This window comes from Stylophora pistillata, chromosome 4, assembly GCF_964205215.1.
Source record: "Stylophora pistillata chromosome 4, jaStyPist1.2, whole genome shotgun sequence".
Lineage (NCBI taxonomy): Eukaryota > Metazoa > Cnidaria > Anthozoa > Scleractinia > Pocilloporidae > Stylophora > Stylophora pistillata.
In genome coordinates, this window is record NC_142522.1 from 39,616,575 (window position 1) to 39,641,757 (window position 25,183).

Here is a 25,183-nt window from a genome sequence, read left to right on the forward strand (position 1 = left end):
AGCTTTGCGTCATGCTGAAAATTAAGATACCGATTTGCGATAATGTTTAATTCACGTGGCCTTAGATGGCTTCTTGAGTGGTTTCAGGTAGTTTCAGATGGTTTCCATGGGGGTTTCAGGTGGTTTCAGGTGGTTTCAGGTGGTTTCAGGTGATTCCAACTTTGAATAACTACGATAGTTATGATCCCAAATGGGTTTCTGTGCTTTTCAATATTACAAACAATGGATTCGAATATGCAACATTTTCATATACATTTTGAACTATTGTTAACCCTAAACCTTGACCTCTGAACAAATACATCAAAAGTGATTGTATTCAACCCATTGGTCCTAAAATGTCTACCATACTTTCAGGGTTTTATGTTTGATTCACATCTTCAAGGGTCTTAATACAGATCATAAAAGAGTTGTAAATTTCTGATTTATGTTCGAGCTTCAAATTCATACTTTACAACCAGATCAAAGCCTTCCACTCAGGGATTGCCTTACATTTAGGGGTCTTATAATCAGGGGTTCTTACAATCAAGGGTCTTACAGTCAGGGGTTCTTACAATCAGGGGTCTTGCAGTCAGGGGTTCTTACAATCAGGGGTCTTACAGTCAGGGGTTCTTACAATCAGGGGTCTTGATAATATATCTCATAACTTTTTTGAAGAAAGAACAACATCAAGGAAGGGAAATGAAGTTTAATTTGAATAAAACCCATCCACAACTTGTATCACAACTTAAATTGTTGTATTGCTTATAAAAATATGAATTACAATATGGGTAATACATAATAACTTATTAAGAACAAATCACTAAAAATTAAATAGAAATGAAAATTTATGGATTAAGTTCAACAATTGAGATTTTACTACAAAAATACAAATTATTAATTCTTGAAAGTCTGCAGAAAAAAGAAAATACATTTTAATCAAACAAATTCTTCAAAAGATCTGCACTTTTTCCTTCAAGTTTTGAAATAGTAACTATACTTCATTTCAAACCACTTACGATACTTACAATTCTACTATCTTCATCACAGTCACTCTCATTATTACGGGGATATTTACAAGATTCCTACAAAATATATAAAACAATCAAGTTTTACTTGTTTTTGTTTGACCACCTATGTCTTCAAAGTTGTTTTCAAAATGAAAGGTTTACTATTCACTTAAAAAAGACTTGCAATGGATAATTTTTCAAATACATCATAAAAAGTAATTACCCCTTCACTAAACCTTGCGAGCCTTCTCTTGTGGACCTAAACAAAAATGATTAATTGGAGTTTTACTCATATTAAAGTATTTCCCAAGACTTATTAAGACTTATTAAGGGAATAATTTCTCCAGTGTTCAAAGAGTTGCAAAGAAACCATCATAATTATCATTTAAACCCAAAAAATTTCACCTTGCTTTGCTGATAATTATTACCATGCAGTGCTGCACGTGCAGTTGAAATTCAAAGTACAATGAGGAAATTGGCATTTGACCAACACTTAGAAACTCATGGAAGAACAAATTCACTGCACGCCAGTGAGTTTGCTGGATTTTTCCTCATATTAGAGTTTTTTAGGAACATCAATTGACGAGCACATCAATTGCAGACAAAGATATATCAAGGATTCTTAAAAGCCATAACTGGGAATATCCAGTAAATCAATCAAAGTCCAATTTTTGCACTTTAGCCAGTTAAGCCATATTAGTTTTGGCAGTTTTAAGGAAGTACAGACATTACCTCCGCAGAATCCACCACAGTTTCATCCAAATTTTCACCTTCACCAAGATCAGCCTGCCATATAAGTAATATAGAATGAGTTATTTTAATTTAGTAGACAATTAACATGGGGCATAAAAGTGATAATTTCCCAATTTCCTGTTTTGCTTTTAATAGCACTATATACAGCCACATTTCACTCTGTGCAAAAACAGATGCCTTCACTTATACACTAATATATACATACTACTGGTATGCGCATTTCTGTTGATGTGGATTTTTGGAACACTACTTTTCAGATATTATCTGGTTTATTTATTGTTAATAAATACAATTGCCAGAACATTTGCATTATTTACCTCATTTTCTAAGTCCTGAGGTCTTTGGGCCTGTGATTGAATTTAGAATACATGGAAATGGACATGCCAAGATTTAGAAATTCATTTGGAAGTAATATATCTGTTAATGAACCATGTTGATATTCTGCTCATGTAAGGTTAAAAAGTCTTTAAAAATATACAACAAAGTAACTTAAACTTACTCTTTCCTCTGTTTGTGGTTTGCTTTTGGCCCTGTCTAAAGCCTCCTGAAAAAGTGGAATTCATAATAAAGTATATATAATTCAAAGCACCACTTTATAAAATACATTTCAAATAAAGGCAACGATTGTATTTCCAATTTCTTCATTCTTTTTTTTACATTAATTTTTCTTTTCTACAAAAAGAAAAAAATTACATCATGATTTCTTTCTATCAGCTGTTTACATCAATAAAGCTACATTTGTTTCCTAGTTCATATAGTGCTATCTTTGTGGTGTCTGATTGGTTTATCCAGAAAGCCAACAATGGTATTTTCAGTTAATTTCCTCCTTATTGTTTGTATTTTTTAATTTTTCTCTTCTACCAAAAAGATATACACCATGAGTTCTTTCTATAAGCAGTTTACACTTCTTTTTCTAATGTACATGCATTGGCATTTTTGTGCTGTATGTGTGGTATACGCAGATTTAACTGTCTTTGCTACACAATTTTAAATCTACAGTGTATTTAATGGTTGCCAATTTATCTGTGATCTACCAAACTTACAGAAGCTTGCAATTCAATTTCCTGCTGTAATCTTATAGCTCTGTCCCTTTCCAAGAGGTCCCTGTAAATTCAAATTAATGTAGTTTGAGTTAGAAAACTTAAACCATTATGGTTATAATGAGATCAACCTGAACAGTAGTTAGTTATAGTACACTGCAACATTAACCTGTGAGCCTTTAGAGCATTTGAAGCCTCCTTGCCTTGGTGTATTGCTTCTACCAACTCTCTTGTAAGGCTACTTTCATTTCCTTAAAGACATGGTCATCCATACCATTAATACACAACGAGATAATTATCAGTGTTAAATTGCATAATTTAACAGAACATCATACACTTGAATTTTTTTCATTTCTTGGTTTGTTTGTTTGTAAATGTTTTTTAAAACTCTCAAATCAGAAGAAAATCAGGAGATTTGAGATTTTTGTAAATTATGATTATCAGCTACAGGATTACCGTGTATGGGATACCTTTGATAGGTTACAATTTGAGCAACAAATTGGAAGCTCAGATGCCTGCACTGACCTGCTATCAAACTTCCAACTATCATCCAGTTGGAAGTTAATGTGGGGTGCATCACCCTGATCTCCACATCTTCACTCGATTGTTGAGATTGTTGATGTTTCCCACAAGCTATGCAAATAAGACATTCTATTCATTACATTACTGAGGACATGACAATGTCTCTTTTGGATGGTTCTGTTCAAAACATATTACTTTTGCATGCATTTTTGTTGAACAACTAATTTTTGTTTGTTTCCTAAATTTTATTTTCCAAGACAATGTTGTGATTGACAATGAACCATGGAAAAATCTGTTTGAGGTTACACGCCTTTTGAGAGCTGACTTTTGTTGTCCAATAAACTGCTGTTTCATGGTAAAAGTGGGAAAAAAATTTGAAAATGATTTCCTTGGGATACAGCTTGATAATCATGTGAGTCACCAGGATAACCACCAGTGTCTCAACAACTAATAATTATAATAATAATAATAATAATAATAATAATAATAATAACAATAATAATAACAGAGGTTGGTAATCAAGCCTAAACACTTACCACTGTTATCAAAATTGCTGCCTTGAAGGGAGGCACACAGATAGCAGGTTCCCAACACATCTGATATATCCAACAAAGCTCTGAAATGAACCAGTAGTGTGTACTATATTCAATGAAGTGATGGATACAATACTACAATATGACTTGCACATCTCAGCTATTATTGAAATATGTTTAACTAGAATCACTTATCCCTAATGAAATGAAATGCAAAGCATGACCACTGTATAATTCTTTGCTCTGATTGTTATGAAGTTATATTGCAGAGATTTATAGGAGGTGTACCTTAAGGTATCCATGGCCTTTTGCGAAGCTTTGTAGCGGATGAGCACCAAAGGAATACAGTCCTGGTGGCACTGCTTTCTCATCTGAGTTCAATTTTTAGATGTAATAAGATTTTTTTAAATGTTATAATAATAATTGCTTTTAATTGTATAAATGCACAACATTAATTTTGTCTTTCCCTTCCAAACATTATTGTGCAGAACCTCTAATTTCATAAGACATGCATTTCATTTCAGTGTATTTTGATGTATGTAACCTTCAACTAGTGATGACTCATCTGTATAATTTAGGGAATGGGAAGAATTGATTAGAAATGTCAAAATATTAAGTGACGTGTTTTATGTCACAATTTTAACACTACAATCGGACGCAAAGCGCTAAAAAAACTAAACATGAACACAAAGTTACATGTACATTTTATACAATTATGTAAAAACACTATAAACCCAAGATAGACCTCAGTCAGTTGTAATACTACACTTGATTCTAAATTGCAACATTAGAACTTAGAATTAATGAAATGTGAGTCCCATGAAGAAATAATAGTTTAATATTTATTTATTTAATAATTTAATATTTATATTGTGCAAATTAACATGTCAATATGATCAAATGCGCATCACAACACTGTTCGGGGGACTTTGGCCAGACTGCATCAGCAGTTTTACAAACAATCGAAGGAAACTTATTTGAAGATGCCCCCTCCCCCCAATTCCCAGTAAACAGGCCAGACCACATCACAGTAATCTCGTGAGTGGGTTCTTTAACGTCCCCTGCCTAACCAAATTATCTAATTAATAGATGCAGGAGACGGGACCTACGGTTTATTCGTCCTTATCTGAGAAGACTAGAATGTCTATCCATTTCTTATTAAAGAAAGGTAGCCCATTCTCCTCGGTTATTTTAAGACCTTGAGTGTTGGTCCGGCCGGGGCTCGAACCATCGACCTCGACCTCCCGCACAACAGTCCAGCGCTCTAACCAATTGAGCTAACCGGGAGGCGGTTAGCTCAAGAAACAAGGTCATGTATAGCTGTTGGCTCCTAAGAGGTTAATCCCCAACATTTGATTAGGTTTCCCTGCAAGTTTTCTGGTTGTCATTAATGGTGCAGGCTGGAAATAGGCACTTTGAGAAAGAATGTATTTCATTCAAACACAAAACCCCTTGACATATAGCAAGGTCATGAACCTGGCTGCAACACAATCTGAAGTTTCACATGCTTATGACTAGGCCAACTGTGACTTGTCCATCATAACCTGAAGAGACTCTGTATGCAACTCTTATCTAAAATCATCCCTACAAACCTTCACACACTTACTTCTCCTGCATTTATGCACAGGAATGGTAGCACTGGGGGCACATCATGTGCTACCATCAGTTTTCTTAGAAGCTGTAAATCATAGGCTGGTCCACATCTTGGGTCTAACAGTAAGAATGTAGAATCAATTGAGCACATAACTTCTTTGCAGGACCAGATAAGATGATTCATTCCAAGTCTTTACTTACTCGCTTCTGCACCAACCAGTTGATCCACCTCCTCTTCCACTGTTCCCACTGAAAAACATTACATGTCTTTTTTTAACTTAATCTCCCTTTCTTCTATTGCATTATTTTACAATATTCATGTTCAAAACCTATCAAAATATAATTTGAACTAGGATTGACAAGCCAACATTTGACCTTTAAAATTTGTATATAATTATTGGATTACACTATTACCTTCTACTGCCTGTGCAGCCAAAATGTGGCCATCCATTGCCATAGGACAGCATGTGACTACTGACTCTAGGAAATTGAGAACAACTTTAGGATGAATGATTACAAAGACTATAAACAGCATGAATTGACTAGTTTCAGCTATAAGTTTTGTCTTTCAAGTTATTACAACTCTCATAGTCTTTTCAAGTGGGCATTTCATTCTTAATATCTCTTTGTGCAATATAATTATGCCCATCCCGTTTGTAACTCAACTCCAGAAATAATTACATATTGAACTTCCTTCATCTTTACCATATAGGCTTTCAACAAACATCTCTGCTCTTTTCTAATTGAAAGGAAAAGAAAAAGAGAAAAAAAGAAAACAAGTTCATTAAAGCTGCAAGAGCAATGCTACCCTACACTTTAGTTCTCCAGACAGAAAAAGTGTGGAAAGTATACCTACATGTACCTGCTACAATGGGTACTTGATTTACTATTGGTGATGAAGTAAAGATAGGTCTACCAAGTTCCTCATCACTTGTGTTTTCATCTGAAGTAAAAAAAATAGGCAGTTAAGACTGGATATGGCTACTACTATTACATCCCACATCTTTTTGAGTACCCAATAGATGGTAACAAATAGTCATATTCATAATTATAAATTAATGATTAAAATAATGATAATAATATTAAAGAGAAATGAAAAATTATAGTTGCTACCTCAAGAACCTCACCATTCCTCTATCCATCTATCCTTTCGAATTCTACAGTCACACTCACTCGCTCGCTCACTCACTCAACCAAGTCAACATTATGGCCTCACCTCCATAGGAGGCAGTGGCCATAAAAATTATTTGAAATCAAATAATATATGGATGGCTATTTTAGGGTCCACCTAAATTAAATGTTAACACAAGTTTTTACGTGTTTGTATACTCTCATCTAAACACCAGTTGACATGTTCGCGTTACAGCCCCATTTATTGGTACCAAATCAAGTTTCACTTCTGACTATCCTTAAGTTATTAATCATAACACATAATGTCATGTACCTTCTGGAGGGTCTACCACAACCACCTCGTTGGGGGCTCTCGCTACCCCAATTCCAACATTTCCAGTTCCTGATGTTGATTGCCCTGTTGTATCAAGCATTAAAGAAAAGAACGATCGGGTTGAAATAAAGTGATTCTCTTGGAAAGTATTCTAGGTTACTTAACATCATCTTTTCACAGAAACTGCAATTACTAATGATAACATCACAGTCAATTAAGCTAAGAACAAATTTCAATCGGTAAGGAATGTTCTCCAATTACCGATAATTGGCGGGTGCTCGATCGTCTAAGAAAAACCTTTAATGCATAAATATGATATGAACTTTTCGTTAATAATCACCTGCTGCACCATCTCGATCTTGATTCGTGTTATCTGAAAAAAGAGAGAACGACGTTATTAAGTTACGTATATGAGAACGATTCTTCGCAGTAAAGCACTATTTGAGCAATAGTGAAAATCAGACCTGAAAAAAATTTCAGGCCTGTACGGGATTCGAACCACTGACCTCTGCGATACTAGTGCAGCGCTCTACCAATTGAGCTAACAAGCCAACTGGGAGCAGGCCATCAAAAGAAACTGAATCATGTAGTTTAGCCGAGTGTAGGTTCAGCACATCATGAATCACTTAAGATCATCTTTTCATGGAAACTGCAATTACTATCAGAACATCACAATCAATTAAGCTAGGAATGAATTTCAATCACGTCCTTCGCAAGGAGGCAAGGAAAGTTCTACAATTACCGGTATATGGCGGGTGCTCGATCTTCTTCGAAAAACCTTTAATGCTTAAATATGATATTGATCTTTTCATTAATTAATAATCACCTGCTTCGCCATCCTGATCTTGATTCGTGCTATCTGAAAAAGAGAGAACGACGACGTTATTCATTTCATTTCAAAGAAACGGTCTGATGTAGTTGAGCCGAGTGCAGACATAGTTAAATATGGTGCAGATTAACATGAGTACTCCTTGAATGAGACAGATATTCGTAACCATAATTCTACTAGACATTGTTGTTCTTCAGTCCCGTGAACAAACGAACTTTTCCGAATACACCGTAAAAATGCATTTTCTACGTTGTAAGTAGAAGATCTCTTCAGCACTTGTACCGTGCACAAGTGAGTCAAGACTCGATTCAACTCGCGCCAGACCCCGCCACTTGCGCATCGTCGCTCGCGTGAAGCATGAAGTACCGCAACGTGCTCTATCTCCAAACTTCAGCATACTTTTAAAAATTATGTCGGAAAACTTGGTTTGAATTTTCCAGTAATCCTCGTTAAAATTTTATCGGGACTGCTGTTGCGACTTGGACATGTCTTGTCGTTATGCAAATGTTTTCTTTCCCTAGGGCCTTTTCTAACTTCGAAGTTGACTTGCCCTCTTCGTTAAGAGTTATCTTACCTCGATCTAATCGCATGAACACTCTACAGCGGCTTTTGAACATTGCCTTCATTGTATCCCCGCACATATCATCCCATGTGCCAGCCAGGGTCAACAGGTTAGAACCACTGACAGTTCGATAAAAGAGCAATCTAAAAACAAAAACGGTTAACCGCTACATAATAAATATTTATAGGCCAGAAATCTGTTACTTCCTATTAACTATTTGTCAGCTTTACCTCGACGCCTCCCTACTATTTAGATGCTGCCTGAAACCATTCAATACGATCTCTTGCAGATTAGCTGTACTGGAGTTGTTCGGAAATTCCAGCTGGGTGACTCTTCCACTACTTTCCAACACCCGCTGGATGTTGGGACGCGGCACCTTCAGCTGATCGCAGTACTTTAGCAATATGAAAGAACGTTTCATACTTCTTGATCGTCTTGTCCTGTCCGTCGTCATTGCTGCTTGAGTACTTTATCAACAAAAACGGTCGAAATAAATTAAAGATGTAAGAGAGTCGAAGCGCTTTAAATGTACTCGCCGGTAAATGACATGACATTTGAAAACTTACATCTCATAATTGCCAATGAATATTTTTCTCACTTCGACTGCTATCTGGATCCATTGGGATCACATGTAGGCGTTCCATTGTGAACAATCACCTTTAAATGAGCCGTTTATTAAAATAAAACTGCAATCAGTTTGGAGAATAATTATTGTGATCCACATTATTGAATGCTAATTTGATCAAGGAGGGGTCAAGAAACAAGCTCCTTTTAAGGATGCACATCATATAAAAGTTGCCACTTTCAAACGAGAACATACGATTGATAGTCTTCATATTTTAATGAATTATGATACACCGTCAGTTGTTTCCGATGAGAATTTTTATAAGTTCGATCCTTCACGTATCGACATTTTTTTTTTCCATCATCGGATGGAATATACGGTCCTCCCTCTATTTTGGTGCATTCCTTGTTCACCTGGCTCTTTAATTCGAGTCTGTTCAACTTTCAATATTTTAGAACACAATTGATTCTTGGATGGTATGGCCAAATGTCAAACTATTCAGCTTCATAGGATCGTGAAAAAGGTGTTTGAAGGGCTGTTTTGTCGCAATTTTGCAACAATTGTCACACTTTGCTATATCTGTCGCACTTTGTAATAATACTTGTCGCACTTTATAATTACACTTGTCTCACTCTGTAATGAAAAAGCTGTTGCACTTTGTAGTAACAGACTTTATTACATCGCTTGCAGCGCCAGTGGGCAAGATGAAGTGAACCTTGTGTTCTGATTGGCTACCGGAGCGGGCGGGCAAGATGCGCCGATCTTGCCCGGTTGGGATTGCCTACATTGATCTCGCGCATGAAATAAAAAAAAAAATAATTAGAACTATTTTCGTAATTCTTGGGCAATTTCGGCGATGGAAACGCAAAAACTGCTAGGTGATAATCAAAATAATGCAAACAGAAACGACTTTCGTGTGCTACCAATGGCTTTCGTTCCAGGCTTTTGAATTGAAGTAAGCGGCCGACCATTTAACTTTTGAGGAGAGGGGAAGGGGGGGGGGGGGGGGGGGTGATTTCTGGTCATGAAAAAATTTTCTCTAGCAATCTGCTGGGCAGGATATTTTTCCATTCTAAATGCTCTGCGGGATATTTTTTCCCTCCTGATTTCTCTGCAGGATTTTTTTTTTCCTCAAAGAAAAGGGTAATGTGTTTACGTATACAAAATGTATTTACAAAATGTATTTACATTTACATTGTGATCATTGCAGCAATAGTTCTAATATAGCTATGTTTTCGGAAAGTAATTCTTTACAATCGTTTTATATTACGTCAAATAAAGTGATGCACCACAGGCAGATGTGAAAACGTTTAGTTTCTCAATTAACAAAATTGATAATGTCAAAAAAACATTTCTGGCACTATGACAATCATAAAATTGTTTCATTTGCTGATAACGGATATGGTTTGCAGTTTTCAGCCATGTTCATCACTGCTGTAAATTTTTATCTTGCAGCACAATTTTTATTCATGAAATACACAGCTACTGTTGATACACCTATCAATGCCTTGCCCCAACAGGGGGAGTGTGGAATTAGGTGGAAAGAACAGACCATCGCACTTTGTAATAAACGAAAAGATGTAGCACCTCGTAATTACACTTGGTAAATGGTAGGAGGACAAACTAAGCCTGTCTCGATTGGGTTAGTAAAGTTGCTGGAAAGTCCCTCATTGAAATGCCGAAAACTTTCTTAAAAAATTGTCCGGCTACCTAAATACCAAAATTCGCCACATAAATGTTTGATACTTTTATATCAACGTTAAAATAAAACTTTAGTTTTCGTTAATCACAATAACTTTTAACAACAGTCAAGAATAGCTTGGAACTTAGACAGAGCTCGGTTCGCACTGACATGGGCGAAATTGGAATTTGTTCTTGTATGTTGGGCGTGAAACTATTCAATTCTCCTCTTCTGTTCGTAATCTTGGAGTGATACTCGATCTCAGTGCTGATATGGAACACCACATTAAAAAGATTTTCGAAAAATGTCATTTCCATCTAACTGATATCAGTAAGATCAGTACATATTTGGATCGTGAATCTGCTTAAGCAATTATTCATCCTTTTGTGACCACTAACTTGGACTACTGTCTGTACTGCTATTTTATATGGATTACCTAAAGTTCTCTTAAACCGCCTACAGCTAGTGCAGAATAGGGCAGCGCGCATTGTAACATTTACAAAGAAGTATGAACATATAACTCCCATTTTAATAGATAAAAATAAAAATAAATAGAAATCCCAACATCAGGGTAGTACCATCAGAACTTAAAGCTCTGCTATCAATAGGAGCCCTGGTGAATAGGATCCAAAAAATAAATATAAAATAATAAAAAAGTGTTATTCAATATAATATTACAGAAAATTCTAATTAACGTGACTATTATAAACAACATATCCATGATAAAAAAAAATATTTCTTGGCTGTTTCAGTTCTAGCGCGAGGCAAATGAAGCAAATTTCCCTGTCTTGTTCTGGTACTGTTAGGGTTAGGGTTGGGTTTAGAGGACAATAACCAAAAATACATTTATTAACCACTTTAAAAGTATGTGCGTCTCTTCTCGACTGTAATAACATTTACTGAAAGGCCATTTAAGATCCATTAAAGCTTGACCACTATCCTTAGATTTTGAAACAATTTTGGATGCCCTTCTTTGAAAATTATCCAGAAGTCCGGCATTGCTAAAACTTGGGTGTGGCCAGTCATAGTTTTCAAATCGGTTCAGTTCTTTGCTTTTGATTCCAAAATAGCGCAGTTTCCTGAAAAAATAGAATGATCTGTTGTGTTGAATGCCTTACGCAAGTCCACAAAAGCTAGTCGTCAGGAACTTTGCTCTGAGACAGTGAAGCATTAATTATTGCTTGAAACGTCAGCTTTTGTAATCGTTACGGTGGCCAATTTACCATTTCAACTTTGTTGATATATCCAAATTATTTCGTTACTCCCACCGACGCAGCCCAAAACAGTTTCTTTCGAAACTATCAGCCTTTATTAATTATTACTGTTAATAGGTTTTGTGACTATTGCAGAAGCGTCCTTTAGAAGTCTTTGTGGAATGTTATCTAAGCCCACTGCTTTGCCTGATTTAAGTCGTCGGCCTTCCGACTGAACAGCAGTTTCAAAACTGTCAGTAAACAGAAAAGTAGCGTTCGTAGCTTCTGTTGAAGATATACTTCACGAGAGTTTCGATGCAGCATTTACAAACGATGTACAAAGGTTGACAGCTGTATTTACGAATGTATTGTTGAAATAATTTGCGATTGAGTTCTTTTCAGTTATAACTTGACAGTCGACTTTGAGTTGTGGAGATGGTTCTTTGCTTTCGGAGGGGAGGATTTTCTTAACTGTAGTAATCTAGTAGTAGTAAATACTTTTATTTAGCTAGGGTAACTCCTAAATACGTATGATGCACGATCCTCGCATTAGATAGCGCTATTTAAAGTGCTACTGAAACGAAATTTTCGTATCTGAAATATTTGCTCTAACCTGTAGTTTTGAATATGCTGATCATCGTGAGATAATTTGCTTTGGCCAAAAAGAAGCGAAAGATATCTTTTTTAACCGTTCAAATCAAAAATTTTACACAAAACCATGTCCGGGCCATGGTACCGAGCGAAATGGATTGATGACGTCACTGGTTGTGTTCACTCCGATAGCGCGGTTTATTTCATTCACTGTTTGTTTGTATTCGTGGGCGAAGGAGATGGCAGATATTGAAGTTTTGTCAAGTGAATCTTCTTCTGAACGAAGCGAAGTTGTCTCCAGTAGCGAAGAGGAAGATGGTGGCGTAAAATGGGGTTGACAGGCCTATACGACTCCCCGGCGTGTGTTTAGAGTAGCCTATTCAAAGTTTAGCCCTCTCGAGTATGTCTTTGAGCGACCGCCCTCTTCTGTAAGATACGAGCGGCGGGTTTTCGTATAGTTCGCTCAGTAGTGGTTGTGTTTCTATTAAATGCCAGTTTTTCATGAGAATTTGCTTTATGTGCGGCACTGAGTACGCACATCAGGGATTGCGTCTTTTTCGAATCGTTCGCCTTTGTAGTTGTACAGCTATTTTTGTGACTGTCTCGATCGTTAAGCTGTCTTGATTGCTTTCAGCTTATCTAGATTAGCGCCACGCGCGCTGATTCGATCGTTCTACAGTTCTTAGTGTTCAGTGTTCAAGCCGTTTTGGCTCGTTTTCTTTTCTTTATTTCGGTATGAAAACGACCGATTTCACGTTCATAGAAGCACATGATCGCCTTTACTGTTTCTTGCTCTGCGTTATTAAGGATTTGCTTTATCTCATTTTTGAAATCCTCGTCTGCTCTTATTTTGGCCCTCGCCCTATATTGTAGGGGTTCTGGGCATGTTCTGCTAGGCATTTGGTACAGAGGGCTTTGTTCATTATCCTCAGACTTGCTGAGTAGATCATCTTGAGTGGCGGTGTCGTATGAGGCTTCCATGTTTTCTTCATTCTTTGAATGGCATTGCTTTGGCCCGGGGCGTTTAGTAGCCCATCTGCCGTTATAATGTCTTTCGAAATTTTCTGTAGATGGTCAGGCAAGACCGCGGTTTCGATCCTAATCTTGTGGATCTCGTCAGTTGCCAATTAACTAAATAGACTGGTAGAGATTCGTTCTCGGTATCAGTCGGGAATTTTGCTCCCTATCCAAGCGAACCTCTCGCAGATAGCCAAGATGCCGATGTGGCCGCCGATAAATAAGACTAGGATGGCATTTTGCCCGAAATCCTCTTTTTCGGCCTCCTAACATGCAAGCCACACTCCATGCTTTTACCCTTCTTTCACAGAAATACACAACCAGTGACGTCACAGCCGGTCAACTTCGAATGGTTAAAAATGTACTTTCGGCTATGCGTTGGCCCAAAAAAAGTACACAGCGTTTGCAAATAACGTTCAAACTCTATTATTTTGCAAAAATCTCGGATACGAAAATTACGTTTCAGTAGCACTTTAAGCAATAGCGAAAATCAGACCTGAAAAAAATCAGGCCTGTACGAGACTCGAACCACTGACCTCTGCGATACTAGTGCAGCGCTCTACCAATTGAGCTAACAAGCCAACTGGGAGCAGGCCGTTAAGTTGATTCGTAATAAGCACTAATATCGCAGAGGTCAGTGGTTCGAGTCCCATACAGGCCTGACTTTTTTCAGGTCTGATTTTCGCTATTGCTTAAATAGCGCTATCTACTGCGAAGATCGTGCATCATACGTATCTAATACCGCAGTTCAAAATATATGAACTTCATATATTTCATTCTATCTGGTAACTCCTAAAGTTACAAAAACTGATATCCTTAGAGGCCCTTGGAGATTCATCAAGAAATATATCCAATTTTCTCAGCTTTTTTACCAGCTCCTACTCTTTGCGTTCTTATTCGAATAAGTTACTCAAGGACCTAAATTATGGAACGGCATACTCGCATCTTTAAGAAATGCCGATTCCTTGAATTCTTCCAAAAAAGACATATTTAATTCGCCAAGCTTTTTTGATTTGCAAATATATTTCTGTTTAATTTCCATGTTTATATAATGTAGCTGTTAGATTTTTCAGTGTTTTTAAATACATTTTGTGATACTTTTAAGCGCCTAGAGCAATTAGTGATATAGACGCTATATAGATAAAGTTTATTATTATTACCATTGTTGTTATTATTATTAGTAGTTGATAAATATTCAAGAAATTCGCATAAATTTAAGTTTTCCACGAACTTTGACGTTTTCGCGCTTGATATGTGCTCTAAACCTATATTTTGAGCACAATCTATGTAGAAATAGATTATTATCTCTTAGGTACAGTTCATGCGCCAAGGTTTTCCGAAAAACACCCGCACGTGACATGATCGATCGTTGCTTTTTTCACGTGTGTGTTGTTCACAGTGTAACCAAAGAGGCGATGAGACTCACTACCTCGTGTTAGGTAGTGAATTGATAGAATCTTTTACCCTGAATTTTGTTATCACCCACTTCATTTTTATTTTTGTGCCCTTTACTTCGGCATCTCTAAGTATTTTCACAAGGTCGCCCTCTTTCCTCTTTGCGAACCAAGAACCAGCACCTTTTTTCTGAAGATTTTCTTTCGCCACGTACTTCTTTCACTTCGACAAGTTCCTCTTAAAAAATTTCTCCGAGTATGCCAATCTTGGAACTCGGACACTCGTCATTGTCCATATTTCAGAAATGTGCATTTGTTTCACGAGAGAAATGGTTTAGTCTTCGTGGCGAAGATTGAAAATGACTCTCGACCAATGAGGGCATGAGAATTTCTATGGTTATCGTGAAAAGGCCACAAACAAAGTGCGAAAATTTTATTTCAAAGAACGACAGAACAAAGGGCCGCAGCTCCGCCTCTCGTTTTCGCAGCAGTAGCGGTTTCTTAGCTGTCACAAAATAAGTAGTAAAATACAGCAAATCAAGCATCCGAACAGCATCAAGATGAATCTCATGGACATTAACAGGCTTACTGATGGTCCAGTCCTCAATGTAATAACTTGGCTACAGCGGCAGAACTTGATAGCTTGTCCTCTGAGATGCATGCCATGCAATAGAGGAATGGAATTAGTAGAGAGAAATCCAGACCACGTAGATGGATATGTGTGGTAAGAATAGACAGTACCAATACTAAACTTTTTTAAATATCTACTTTCTATCACTGACATACTACTAGGTAGTTTAGCATTGAAATAAGTGATCATCATAAATCGGAATTCTTCACGAGTTAGACCACTGCTTTCCCTTTTCCAAATTTAAGCAAAATGACTAACAATCGATCCTTGTCTATAATTATTAAACATTTTTCTTTATAAAGAGATACAAAGGCTGTAGAGGCAAAAAGTCTCTGAGAGAAGGCAGTTTTTTCACCGAGTTTCCCCGGATTCCTCTGAAAAAACTCCTAATTGTGATCTATCTGTGGAGTCAGCGCGAGTTGCGCTCTAGAGTTTCTTCCATGGTTGGATTGACAAAAAACACCGTTGGACGTGTGTTTGCCACGCTCCGCTTCCTTTGTAAGAGAGATATAGAAGATAGACCATTCACCCCATTTGGCGGGTGTGTGTACGTGGTCGAGTGTGACGAAAGTCAATTCAAGCACAAATCGAAGGTGAGTAAGTGCACTGTCATTTTCATTTCAAACGGAGGCTTCTGTTTGAAAACTTAGTTTTGTAACAACTTCTTGACAACTTTTAAAGGAAATCTATCAATTTCCGGGCTCGCCAAGTCTCATCTATTTATCTGCTTATGGTTTGTCAGAGATTACGATCCCCTTCAAGATTGCCCCCCTGTAATACGCCCGCCTCTACTAGCTTAGAACATCCCACAATCAGAGTAGTCTTTAGAATTGCCGCCAAGAATCAGACACATCCAACTCTCTGTACGGAAAAATTATTTTACCACGAAATATTAATAGGGTTTGATCCGTAAGCATTTTTTCTTGCTTCAAGTCATACATTTGCTTGCGAGTACAGCCAGGTTGAAGAATTGTCCGTTTTTCTGGCTACCGTGCTCATAATACAAAAACGCCTAACACCCGCCATTAAATCTGGTAAGAAGGAGGGTTCATATGCCAGGAGGGTGCTTGATTTCGCACGCATCAAATCAAAGGTAATAGTTATTTTGACAAGCATGAATGCCAATGTAAATCTCCGTTTTAAAAAATTTAATCGTTATAGTATCAAAGAGGTCGCAGGGCCAGCGATGAGGTGTGGGTGTTTGGCGTGATCTCTACGGAACACAGTCCTTGTCGCGGCTACTTTCAAGTTGTGAGGAGAAGGGACCGCCGAACATTGTCCAATATTCTTCAAAGGGTCCTCCTGCCTGGGTCAGAAGTGCACACTGACGACTGGGCTGCGTACAGGAACCTTCACCTGTACGTTCCTAACGTGACCATGCTCAGGATAGTTGTCCATCAGAACAACTTCGTTGATCCCGTTACTGGCGTACATACGCAAGAGGCAGAGTCGGCGTGGGCGCGCGTCAAGTACCACGTAAAAAGGGAGAAAGGAATCCGCCAAGGGGACATCCAGGATTTCCTTGACGAACAGATGTGGCGAGATTGGCGCGGGCTAAAAGCCGTTTTCGAAAATGTTCTGGCAAAAGTACCAACGTACTATCCCTTATAAATAAAAGCAACTCCATGAAAACTCCAGTATGCCTCTTGAAAAGTGTTTGTTTTATTCACCCCAATAGTGTTCGGGCTTTGATAAGGCCAAAACAAGGCGGAAAAATCATCGCTTTTCCTAAACTTGCAACACAGCAATTTCCTTTATATCTTTTACTGAGCGAGGCTAAGCAATCTTGGAATTGTGAACAATTTCCGTACCGACGACTTTCGACTTAATTCTTCGCTTTTTTTTTCTCGCACATCGCCTCTAAATGAATAGCTGAAAGAAAGTGAATCTCACGACTTAATAAACTGACATAGCCAGAAGGTGATGATTATTGCCAATGTGACACAAAGTAAGGAATCATTCTTTGAAAGCAAAACGGATGGGTTAGCTCAATGATACTCTGAAAGGCTCGCACTTGCTTAATTAATAGTTTATTTCATCCATTCATTTCTTTTGTGATAATAGATTAGTTTTCACAACTTATTTAAACAATAGCCTATTTTCTGTGACTCCACCCACACAAAGGAAATACTGTTGGCGGTTTTTACATAATTTTGATTCCAGTATCAACAAGATGCGAACAACTATGCCCATCAAATGAAATGAAAAGTCCTTTTCGTCGATAGGTAATGGTGGCCCTAATAATTTCTACTTTTATACACTGTAAAGGTTCTAGAGAAAGGAATCGTTTATTCAAAGCGAAACTGATTTCGATAGGTTTGCTCATCCAAACAATAAAGGTTCGCACTCCCTTAGTTAATAGTTGATTTTATCCATTCATTCTTTCCTGACCATTAATATTGGTTCTCACAACTTATTTAAACAATACCCCCCCTTCCTGTTAATCCAGCCACACATAACCGCAAATACTGTCGGCGGTTATCACAATTTTAGATAAGCAATTTTGATTTCAGTAGAAACAGAACTTTATACAACGAAGCGAAGCACTTGTCAAACTTGAAGAGTAGTATTGTCGTAATGAAATCGACAATAACTCAAGAATTAATGTCATTCCAAAATTAAGCAAGGTATAATTCAAAATCTGCAGAAGTGCAATACGTATTTTTGAATGACTTATTCGACATGATGTTTTAAAACAACTTAAATGGTGAAAATATGCAGACATTGGAGATCTCAGCCTGTGGAAAATGTTTATCTAAACAAAATGCAATCTTCCCGTTTATGAGTGCAGTACCAGGAAGTATCTTTTAAAATAATTTTTGTCCCATGAACACTTTTTGTCATTGAATAAGGTGTGGAAATACAAGTTTAATATACCTATTATCAAAGTGCGCGAGTGCTTGTCGAGAGTGACTGTGGTTTACTTTCCTATTGGTTGTTGAAGGGAAGTTTTTTCCTGTGAATTCTGATATTCTATCACATAGGCGGTTTATTCCTTCACACTCCTAACAAAAGCTAGAGAGAGAGAAAGAGAGAGAGCCTCCGAGCGAACAGAAACGACAGGCCATTTTAAACTGATCAAAAATGAGTCACTCTCGTTCGATTTTTGACTACATCGCATTCAGCGATTCTATCCCAGCTGAATACCTGTGTAGTGTTTGGTAAGTTGAAGTTATTACCCTTTGCTATAAATATTTAACATGTGACTTGAATGGATAATACAGTTCACGCCATTTTCGGAATAACAAGCCAGCCTGGAGCTATTTTCCTGACCTTACTTCGCCTTCTCTTTTACAGCAAGAATCTCATTCTAGACGCAGAACTAGCAACACCGTATGGCCATTCCTTTTGTGGTTTCTGCGTGGATATGTTTAAGAAAACAAGCCAAGGGCAATCCAGCACATGCGAGATGTGCCGTCAGCCTGTGAAGGCGTTCTGCTCAAACCGCCTCGCGAATACCATGCTTGGGATGGTCCATGGGCAGGGCAAGTGCTGCGGAGAGAATATTGCGCTAAACCGGGCCAAAGATCACCTGGAACGGTGTCCGGAGTTAGAATTAAATTGTCAAGAATGCCAAGAAAGCATGAAAAGGAAACAAATAGACGCACACAAAGCGACGTGTCCAATGGTGGAAGTCCTCTGCAAATGTGGCATCAGCTTCAAAAGAAAAGATAAAAAGAAGCACGGAGATCTAACTTGTAGTGTTACAGAGGTGCCTTGCCCGCTTAAATGTGGACAAAATATCACGAGGTAATTTCAAATAGGACTTTTGGAAGATACGTGAGTTAAGCCTTGTCTTTTCGCAAAACTTGCAACGTGATACCAACTTTTTTTTTTTATCACCTTGTGGCATCAGAAGGGCAGATTCTAATTGTGGGTATCTTTTGATTTCTATAATTCCTTTACGTACCTCAGGAGCAAACATATAAAGAGAATATCTTAGCTGATTTCTTTATGTAATCATGATATCGTTATTGTTTTGCCTAATTTCATATAGTTCCCTTCACCACGCTTAAGTATACTTTAAATTATGATGATCCAAAGAGTAACCTATCCTGTTAAAAATTATCCTTAAATGCGCTTACGATGGAATCATATCATCCGATGTTTCCGAGTAACCTGATTGCCTAGAGGTTATGTAACGTATTAATCATTCAGCTCTCAAGCAGCCTGGTGTTACAAGCTGTATACCAGTAAGAAGCAAAACACGGCATAAGGATGTGAGATGATTAATACTGCATGTCATTTTTGACAAGGTTTCTTTTTATTTCAAAAGGAGTTTAATACCATCTCATTCGATTGATTGTGGAGAAAGAGTGTGTATCTGCCCTATGAAAGGTTGCGAAACGGCAATACGAAAGAAAAACAAGGAGGAACACATGGAGGGAAACCAAAGAAAACATTTGTCCCTGATGACCAAGGAACGCCAGAAACTTCTCTGGAACGTCCTCGCTAAGGTAGGTGGATGATAAAATGTGCAAATAAAGGAGGGGTGGGTATCGGCTGTTAGCGTTTTTTTCTTTTTTCTTTTTGCTCTTAACTCAAAAAAGCCATAATTTGGGTTGGAGTTTTTTAATGCAATAGAAATTTGTTTCCTTTAAATGTATCATATATAATTAAACAGTTTCGGTCACTTTTAACAAAGCTCGCGTTGCAATAGCCTTCTACGCAGACGTTCTTTGGGCTCGTCACGCAATCTTCCTCCCCCAGGAGCTAAGAAATAAAATAGCTACTCTTAAGGATCAGTTTTTTCCCCCCTTTCTTTAAAATTCGCTTTTGTAAGCAACGAGCCGTTTCGTTGGCCATTTTGTTGACCATAATATCGTGGTTTTGTGCGCGTCGTTTTCGTCTTTCGCCCACGCCCTAGGCGATCGATGCAATACTGCAAAAGGGCTTAGGGTTTTATTACGACAACTAATAGCCAAAGTACTGGTTTGACATAATGATAGAATAATTAATCCCTTATTCCATGGTGTAGCATGTGGTACATTTTGCTCATCGCTCTAGATTTTCTTCGCCTTTAAGTCTACGGAGCTCCTAAAAATAGTGAGCGCCTGGGAACATACGAAAATCCTTACGAAACTCGCTAGGCACATTACTTTACATGAAATGTTTTTCATATATTTTATCTCAAAAGTATGTATATTATTTTCTTTTTTCAGGTACCACAAAACATAAAACTAACACCAAATGGAATGGTTACTGTATTCACCTGGACATTACCCGCAGCAAAGCCGAATGCAGTAATGCGCTCTCCAATATTTGAAAAGTGGGAGAGACAGTGGTGTATCCTGGTCGACACCAATGATTGCACTTATCTTCAGTACTCCCAAGGTGCTGATTCAGCGTGCGTATCTGTGAGGTAAGTTTCTAAATCTTGACAATGAACATATCAGAGTCAGTTGCTGCTGCAGAGTGGACCCTATGTATCCTAGTTTCATTACTGAGAGCAAATAAACTTCAGTCAGAGGGCGTGGATAAAACGTGGCCTAGGCCATAGGGTAGGCCACAGGGTAGGCCATAGGGTAGGCCATAGGGTAGGCCACGTTTTGTCCACACACTTTCTCAGAACGATCTTCGTACACCAAGAGAAATGGGCTCCAAACCTTGTTTGTTTGCAAGCAGCAAGAAAGGGACTTTAATGTCTTGCTCTTATCCCTAGAAGATTTTAAGTTAATTCTAGTATAACCAGTATCAAATGTGATTAATCGAATGAAAAAAATTGACACATCCTAAATTTAAACTTCAGGAACTGCAGTTATTTTAATTAAAACAGGTTGAGTTTATTATCTGAATATATCAACAAAGTTGAAATGGTAAATTGGCCGCCCCAGTTACGATTACGTTGCTTTTACCTAATCATTCTAAGCAACACATGGCAATCTGTGGTCTTTCCTTACACTTAGGTAGCCCGGAAAGCCAGAAAACTCTTGAACAAAAGCTCATCTTTCAAACCGGCAGTCTAAATCTCACAGGTATCAACGAACGCTTTTCATTCCACTGATTTATTCGTGTTTTTCTCGTTGCCATGTTCCCACCAATCATGTAGCTCCTTTTTCTGCCTTCAAAAGCACACACAACCCACAATTCCTCTATTCACTCCGAGGAAGGGCTAATGCTCGAAACGTCGGCTTCTATAATCGTAATGGTGGCCAATTTACCATTCAACTTTGTTGATATATTCAAATTATTTCATTACCCCCACCGACGCAGCCCCAAACAGTTTCTTTAGAAACTTTCAGTCTTTATGAGTTTATTATCAACGACTTGAGAACCTTGATATAGTTGAAGAACATCAGATACATTGGGAGACTTAGGGGAGGGAGAGGGCCCCTGACTGACCTTAGTGCCATATTTACACATACATTTCATTTTTGTCTCTCAAAAAGGGTAACATGTTGTTAGATAATTGCCTGGTAAGCAGAGCAAAATTAGACTTGAGATTACACATTCTCTTACTCCCGATCCATTTAATAGTAATATATAGATTTAGCCAAGCCTAAAAGCGGAGCTCCCAAGTTTGTAATATTAATGATAACATAAAAGAAGTGCATTTGCCAGAACTCGCCTGAGACACCCCTCCCTTCGTTTTGATAGTCTCCCCTACCCTACCTGTGGAAGTTGAAGGCACGTATGCTCGGTCAGGCACGTGAAAAACAAAACGAAAAGAGGTTAACCATAATTATTCCATGGGTATGGGGGTCTGCCCCAAGCGCGCTTCGTGCGCGTGGGAGCCCCACTATGAATTAAACTTCACAGTATTAGATAGTGGTTAAGGTATGTGCAAGAAATAAAACTGTAGACATAAATTGAGGCGAGGAGCACTGATTTTCCCGAAAATAAGCTCAGAATTGGGAGAAATAAGTAAAGAGCACTTTTGTGCTAAGGGATGGGTGTGGATTTGTGCCCTGGTTTGTTCAAGGTGGCTTGTTAGGAATGAATGTAATTACTTAAATACCCTGTATTCAAGGCAGTTAATTGACAGACTATGTCATTAGGAACGTTTCATACACTTATTTCATTGTCATGTAACGGCATTTATCTCGTTTATCAACAGTTGTACCTTGAGGAAAGCTGGTGACAAGGCAAGAATTTACATAGTGCCTGTGGTGAAACTGTCAGAAGGCAAGATGGTGAGGCCTGCCAATAAAATGCCTCAAAACACAACACATGCAACAATGAAATTAGAGATGCTAGTACCCGAAATTGTTGAGGATTAAAGAAATTTCATCCTAAAGTTGTAACACTATTTCAATTGAAGCTTGTAATACTATTTGAATTGAATTGAATTTCTTCACTCCTCAACTTTAGAAAGTGCTACCATAGGAAAATTAATTACCTGATGAGGGAATTTGCAATTTGTGCAATATCAGTTTTTGGCATGCAATTTGATGTGGAATTGGTGAGTCAAGTATGGCTTTTTCTCGAATCATATGGATGAATAAAAGTTTATAAGAAGTAAAGAAAACAGCAATGATATACTTTTTTTATCCTGAGTGCAAAACAAATGATGCAAAACAGTATCACTGAGCCTCGTTTTCCACTCACAATTCCACGCTAAATCCCTTGCTTTATGAACCATCAAAATGCAAGTTTTTATTGAATTATGCAATTCTATAATGAGACTGCATCCCTCTATGAAATGTTAAAAAAATTGAAAACAAATATTGAGATGATGTCAAAAGTCTAACAAAATTTTTGCATCAAATTTAATAAGTAAGATTTGTCTCCAGAACGTGAGCATGATGATTTGGCTGGATTAATTGGCAATATACTAAGCTAATTCATACCTCCTTGACATGATTGAATTTAAAGCTACCTTTGTTTCATTTTAATTTATACTCGTTAATGTTACATCCATAGTATAGGACAGGCCAAATTTAGTGTTTGGTTAACTCCTCAGCCTTATTTGATTTTACCAAATTTTAAATCAGCCAAATACATGTAATTAAATCTGGTTGGAGAGGAGTGGAAATTATGTGTATTGTAAATAACTGCAAATGTGCTAAACTCAGAAATACTTGTTGATAAAGTCTATACATCACATAGACAGAGAGAGCTTTTTATCCATAATTGATGTAAAAACTAGGAACTTAATTCTCCAGAATCAATAAATACATATATACTACGAAGAATAGAAGCAAATTTTTAATCCATCATTAAGGTCTCTCATGGTACCCCTATAATTTCAAAGAGTGGAAATTTTATTATAGTGGAAAATATGCTAAAGAAGTTGTCAATTTTAGATTGTGATTAACCCTTGTACTTCTTTTTAATGAAATATTTATTCAATACCCATATTGTAATTCACACATTTTTTTTAAAGTGTTAACTATTTACCTCTTTCTTATTTCTAATGACATGAATTTCAGATGTAAGGAGTTTGTTGAGTGTCTTAAAGAATGAGTGGCTCATAGGTTGTTAGGAAGTAGGCACTATGCCTAAATTGAGTGTCATCACCTCAATATTAACCTGTAGAAAACATCAAACTCTTTTTGTTTATATTGCATGTATAAATTTTTCAAACAAACTTAGTTGTAATGCAAGTGGTAGATGAGTGTTTTATCCAAGTTAAACTTCATTTCCCTTCCTTTCTTCAAAAAACGTGATGAGATATATTATTAATAGTTTGTTTATTTGCATGTATTTTAATGCTGTCAATACAAATATAATCAAAGTGAATAAGGTCCAGGTTTAGCACGAGGCAAAGTGTATTCAATATCTGTAATTTTTTTTAATAAATTTCAAATAAACTTTGGAAACTTATTTGCAATGACCCTTTTAATTACTTACTAGGTTTTTTCTAATCTCTTTGCCTTTTGCCTGATAGACTGTGGGAATGAGCAGGTTTGCTACTGACAATAGTTATGAGGTATTTACTAAAAGTTGGAATCACCTGAAACCACCTGAAACCACCTGAAACCATCTGAAACCATCTGAAACCACCAATGAAACCACCTGAAACCATCTGAAATTACCTGAAAATTACATGAAAGCACGCAGACATGAACGCAGACCGCAGACCGCAAACCGCAGACCGCAAACCGCACACCGCAAACCGCACACCTCGAATAGCCACGCCTCGAAAAAGGTCCACACAGTGTGTAATTACCAGATTTATCTCTCTTCCCTTTGTTGTCAAACGAGATCACGGAATGCGTAAGCGAAACTGCTATGTAAACATTGGAGTTGAATTCTTATTGAACATATCGCAGTTACGACCCTCCACTGTCGAGCCGTACCAGTCTTGCATAGGTTATGTGTGTGCCTTTTGAGTCAGTCGACGTGTGCGCAATCAGTTTTCCTTTGTGTATACGGTGTGTAATTACCAGATTTATCTATCTCTCTTTTGTCGTTGATGTTATCAGACGAGATCTCGGAATATCTATTTTAACGTTAAAGTACTTCTACTATATGAAATCATTTTTGGTACAATCGTACAAAGCAACTCAGGTGTCTCGTTAACACAGACCTCAAAAACGCAGACCGCAGACCGCGCAGCTCGAAAAACGTGTACACAGTGTGTAATTACAAGATTTATCTCTCTTCCCTTTGTTATCAAACGAGATCTTGGAATGCGTCGCGAAACTGAAACTAATTTCATTGTCAGGGACAGTGAGATAACAGATAAAAATAGACGTAAAGTAGAGTAAATTAGCAATACAGAAGCTTTGCGTCATGCTGAAAATTAAGATACCGATTTGCGATAATGTTTAATTCACGTGGCTTTAGATGGCTTCTTGAGTGGTTTCAGGTAGTTTCAGATGGTTTCCATGGGGGTTTCAGGTGGTTTCAGGTGGTTTCAGGTGATTCCAACTTTGAATAACTACGATAGTTATGATCCCAAAT

General features: G+C 37.5%; 3 protein-coding genes across 3 annotated transcripts; 2 read left to right on the forward strand and 1 right to left on the reverse strand.

Moving 5' to 3' along the window:
- Window positions 1-670: 670 nt before the first annotated feature.
- Window positions 671-8,716, reverse strand: LOC148733691 (uncharacterized). The gene is made up of 20 exons (XM_088758021.1): window positions 8,493-8,716; window positions 8,275-8,405; window positions 7,698-7,730; window positions 7,212-7,244; window positions 6,872-6,955; window positions 6,290-6,370; window positions 5,842-5,907; window positions 5,629-5,676; window positions 5,441-5,544; window positions 4,123-4,205; window positions 3,838-3,917; window positions 3,305-3,412; window positions 2,949-3,030; window positions 2,783-2,843; window positions 2,239-2,283; window positions 2,057-2,086; window positions 1,719-1,772; window positions 1,210-1,245; window positions 1,005-1,061; window positions 671-888 (listed from the first exon to the last, which is right to left on the reverse strand). Exons 1-20 carry the CDS (start codon window positions 8,714-8,716, stop codon window positions 874-876), a joined length of 1,455 nt encoding a protein of 484 aa, XP_088614147.1. The 3' UTR covers window positions 671-873.
- Window positions 8,717-15,672: 6,956 nt separating this feature from the next.
- On the forward strand, window positions 15,673-16,973 carry LOC148733692 (uncharacterized). Its single transcript, XM_088758771.1, has 2 exons — window positions 15,673-15,927; window positions 16,496-16,973. Exons 1-2 carry the CDS (start codon window positions 15,775-15,777, stop codon window positions 16,943-16,945), a joined length of 603 nt encoding a protein of 200 aa, XP_088614897.1. The 5' UTR covers window positions 15,673-15,774; the 3' UTR covers window positions 16,946-16,973.
- A 3,361-nt stretch (window positions 16,974-20,334) lies between these two features.
- Window positions 20,335-24,100, forward strand: LOC148733693 (uncharacterized). Its single transcript, XM_088758770.1, has 3 exons — window positions 20,335-20,696; window positions 22,392-22,467; window positions 23,198-24,100. Exons 1-3 carry the CDS (start codon window positions 20,473-20,475, stop codon window positions 23,216-23,218), a joined length of 321 nt encoding a protein of 106 aa, XP_088614896.1. The 5' UTR covers window positions 20,335-20,472; the 3' UTR covers window positions 23,219-24,100.
- Window positions 24,101-25,183: the final 1,083 nt, after the last annotated feature.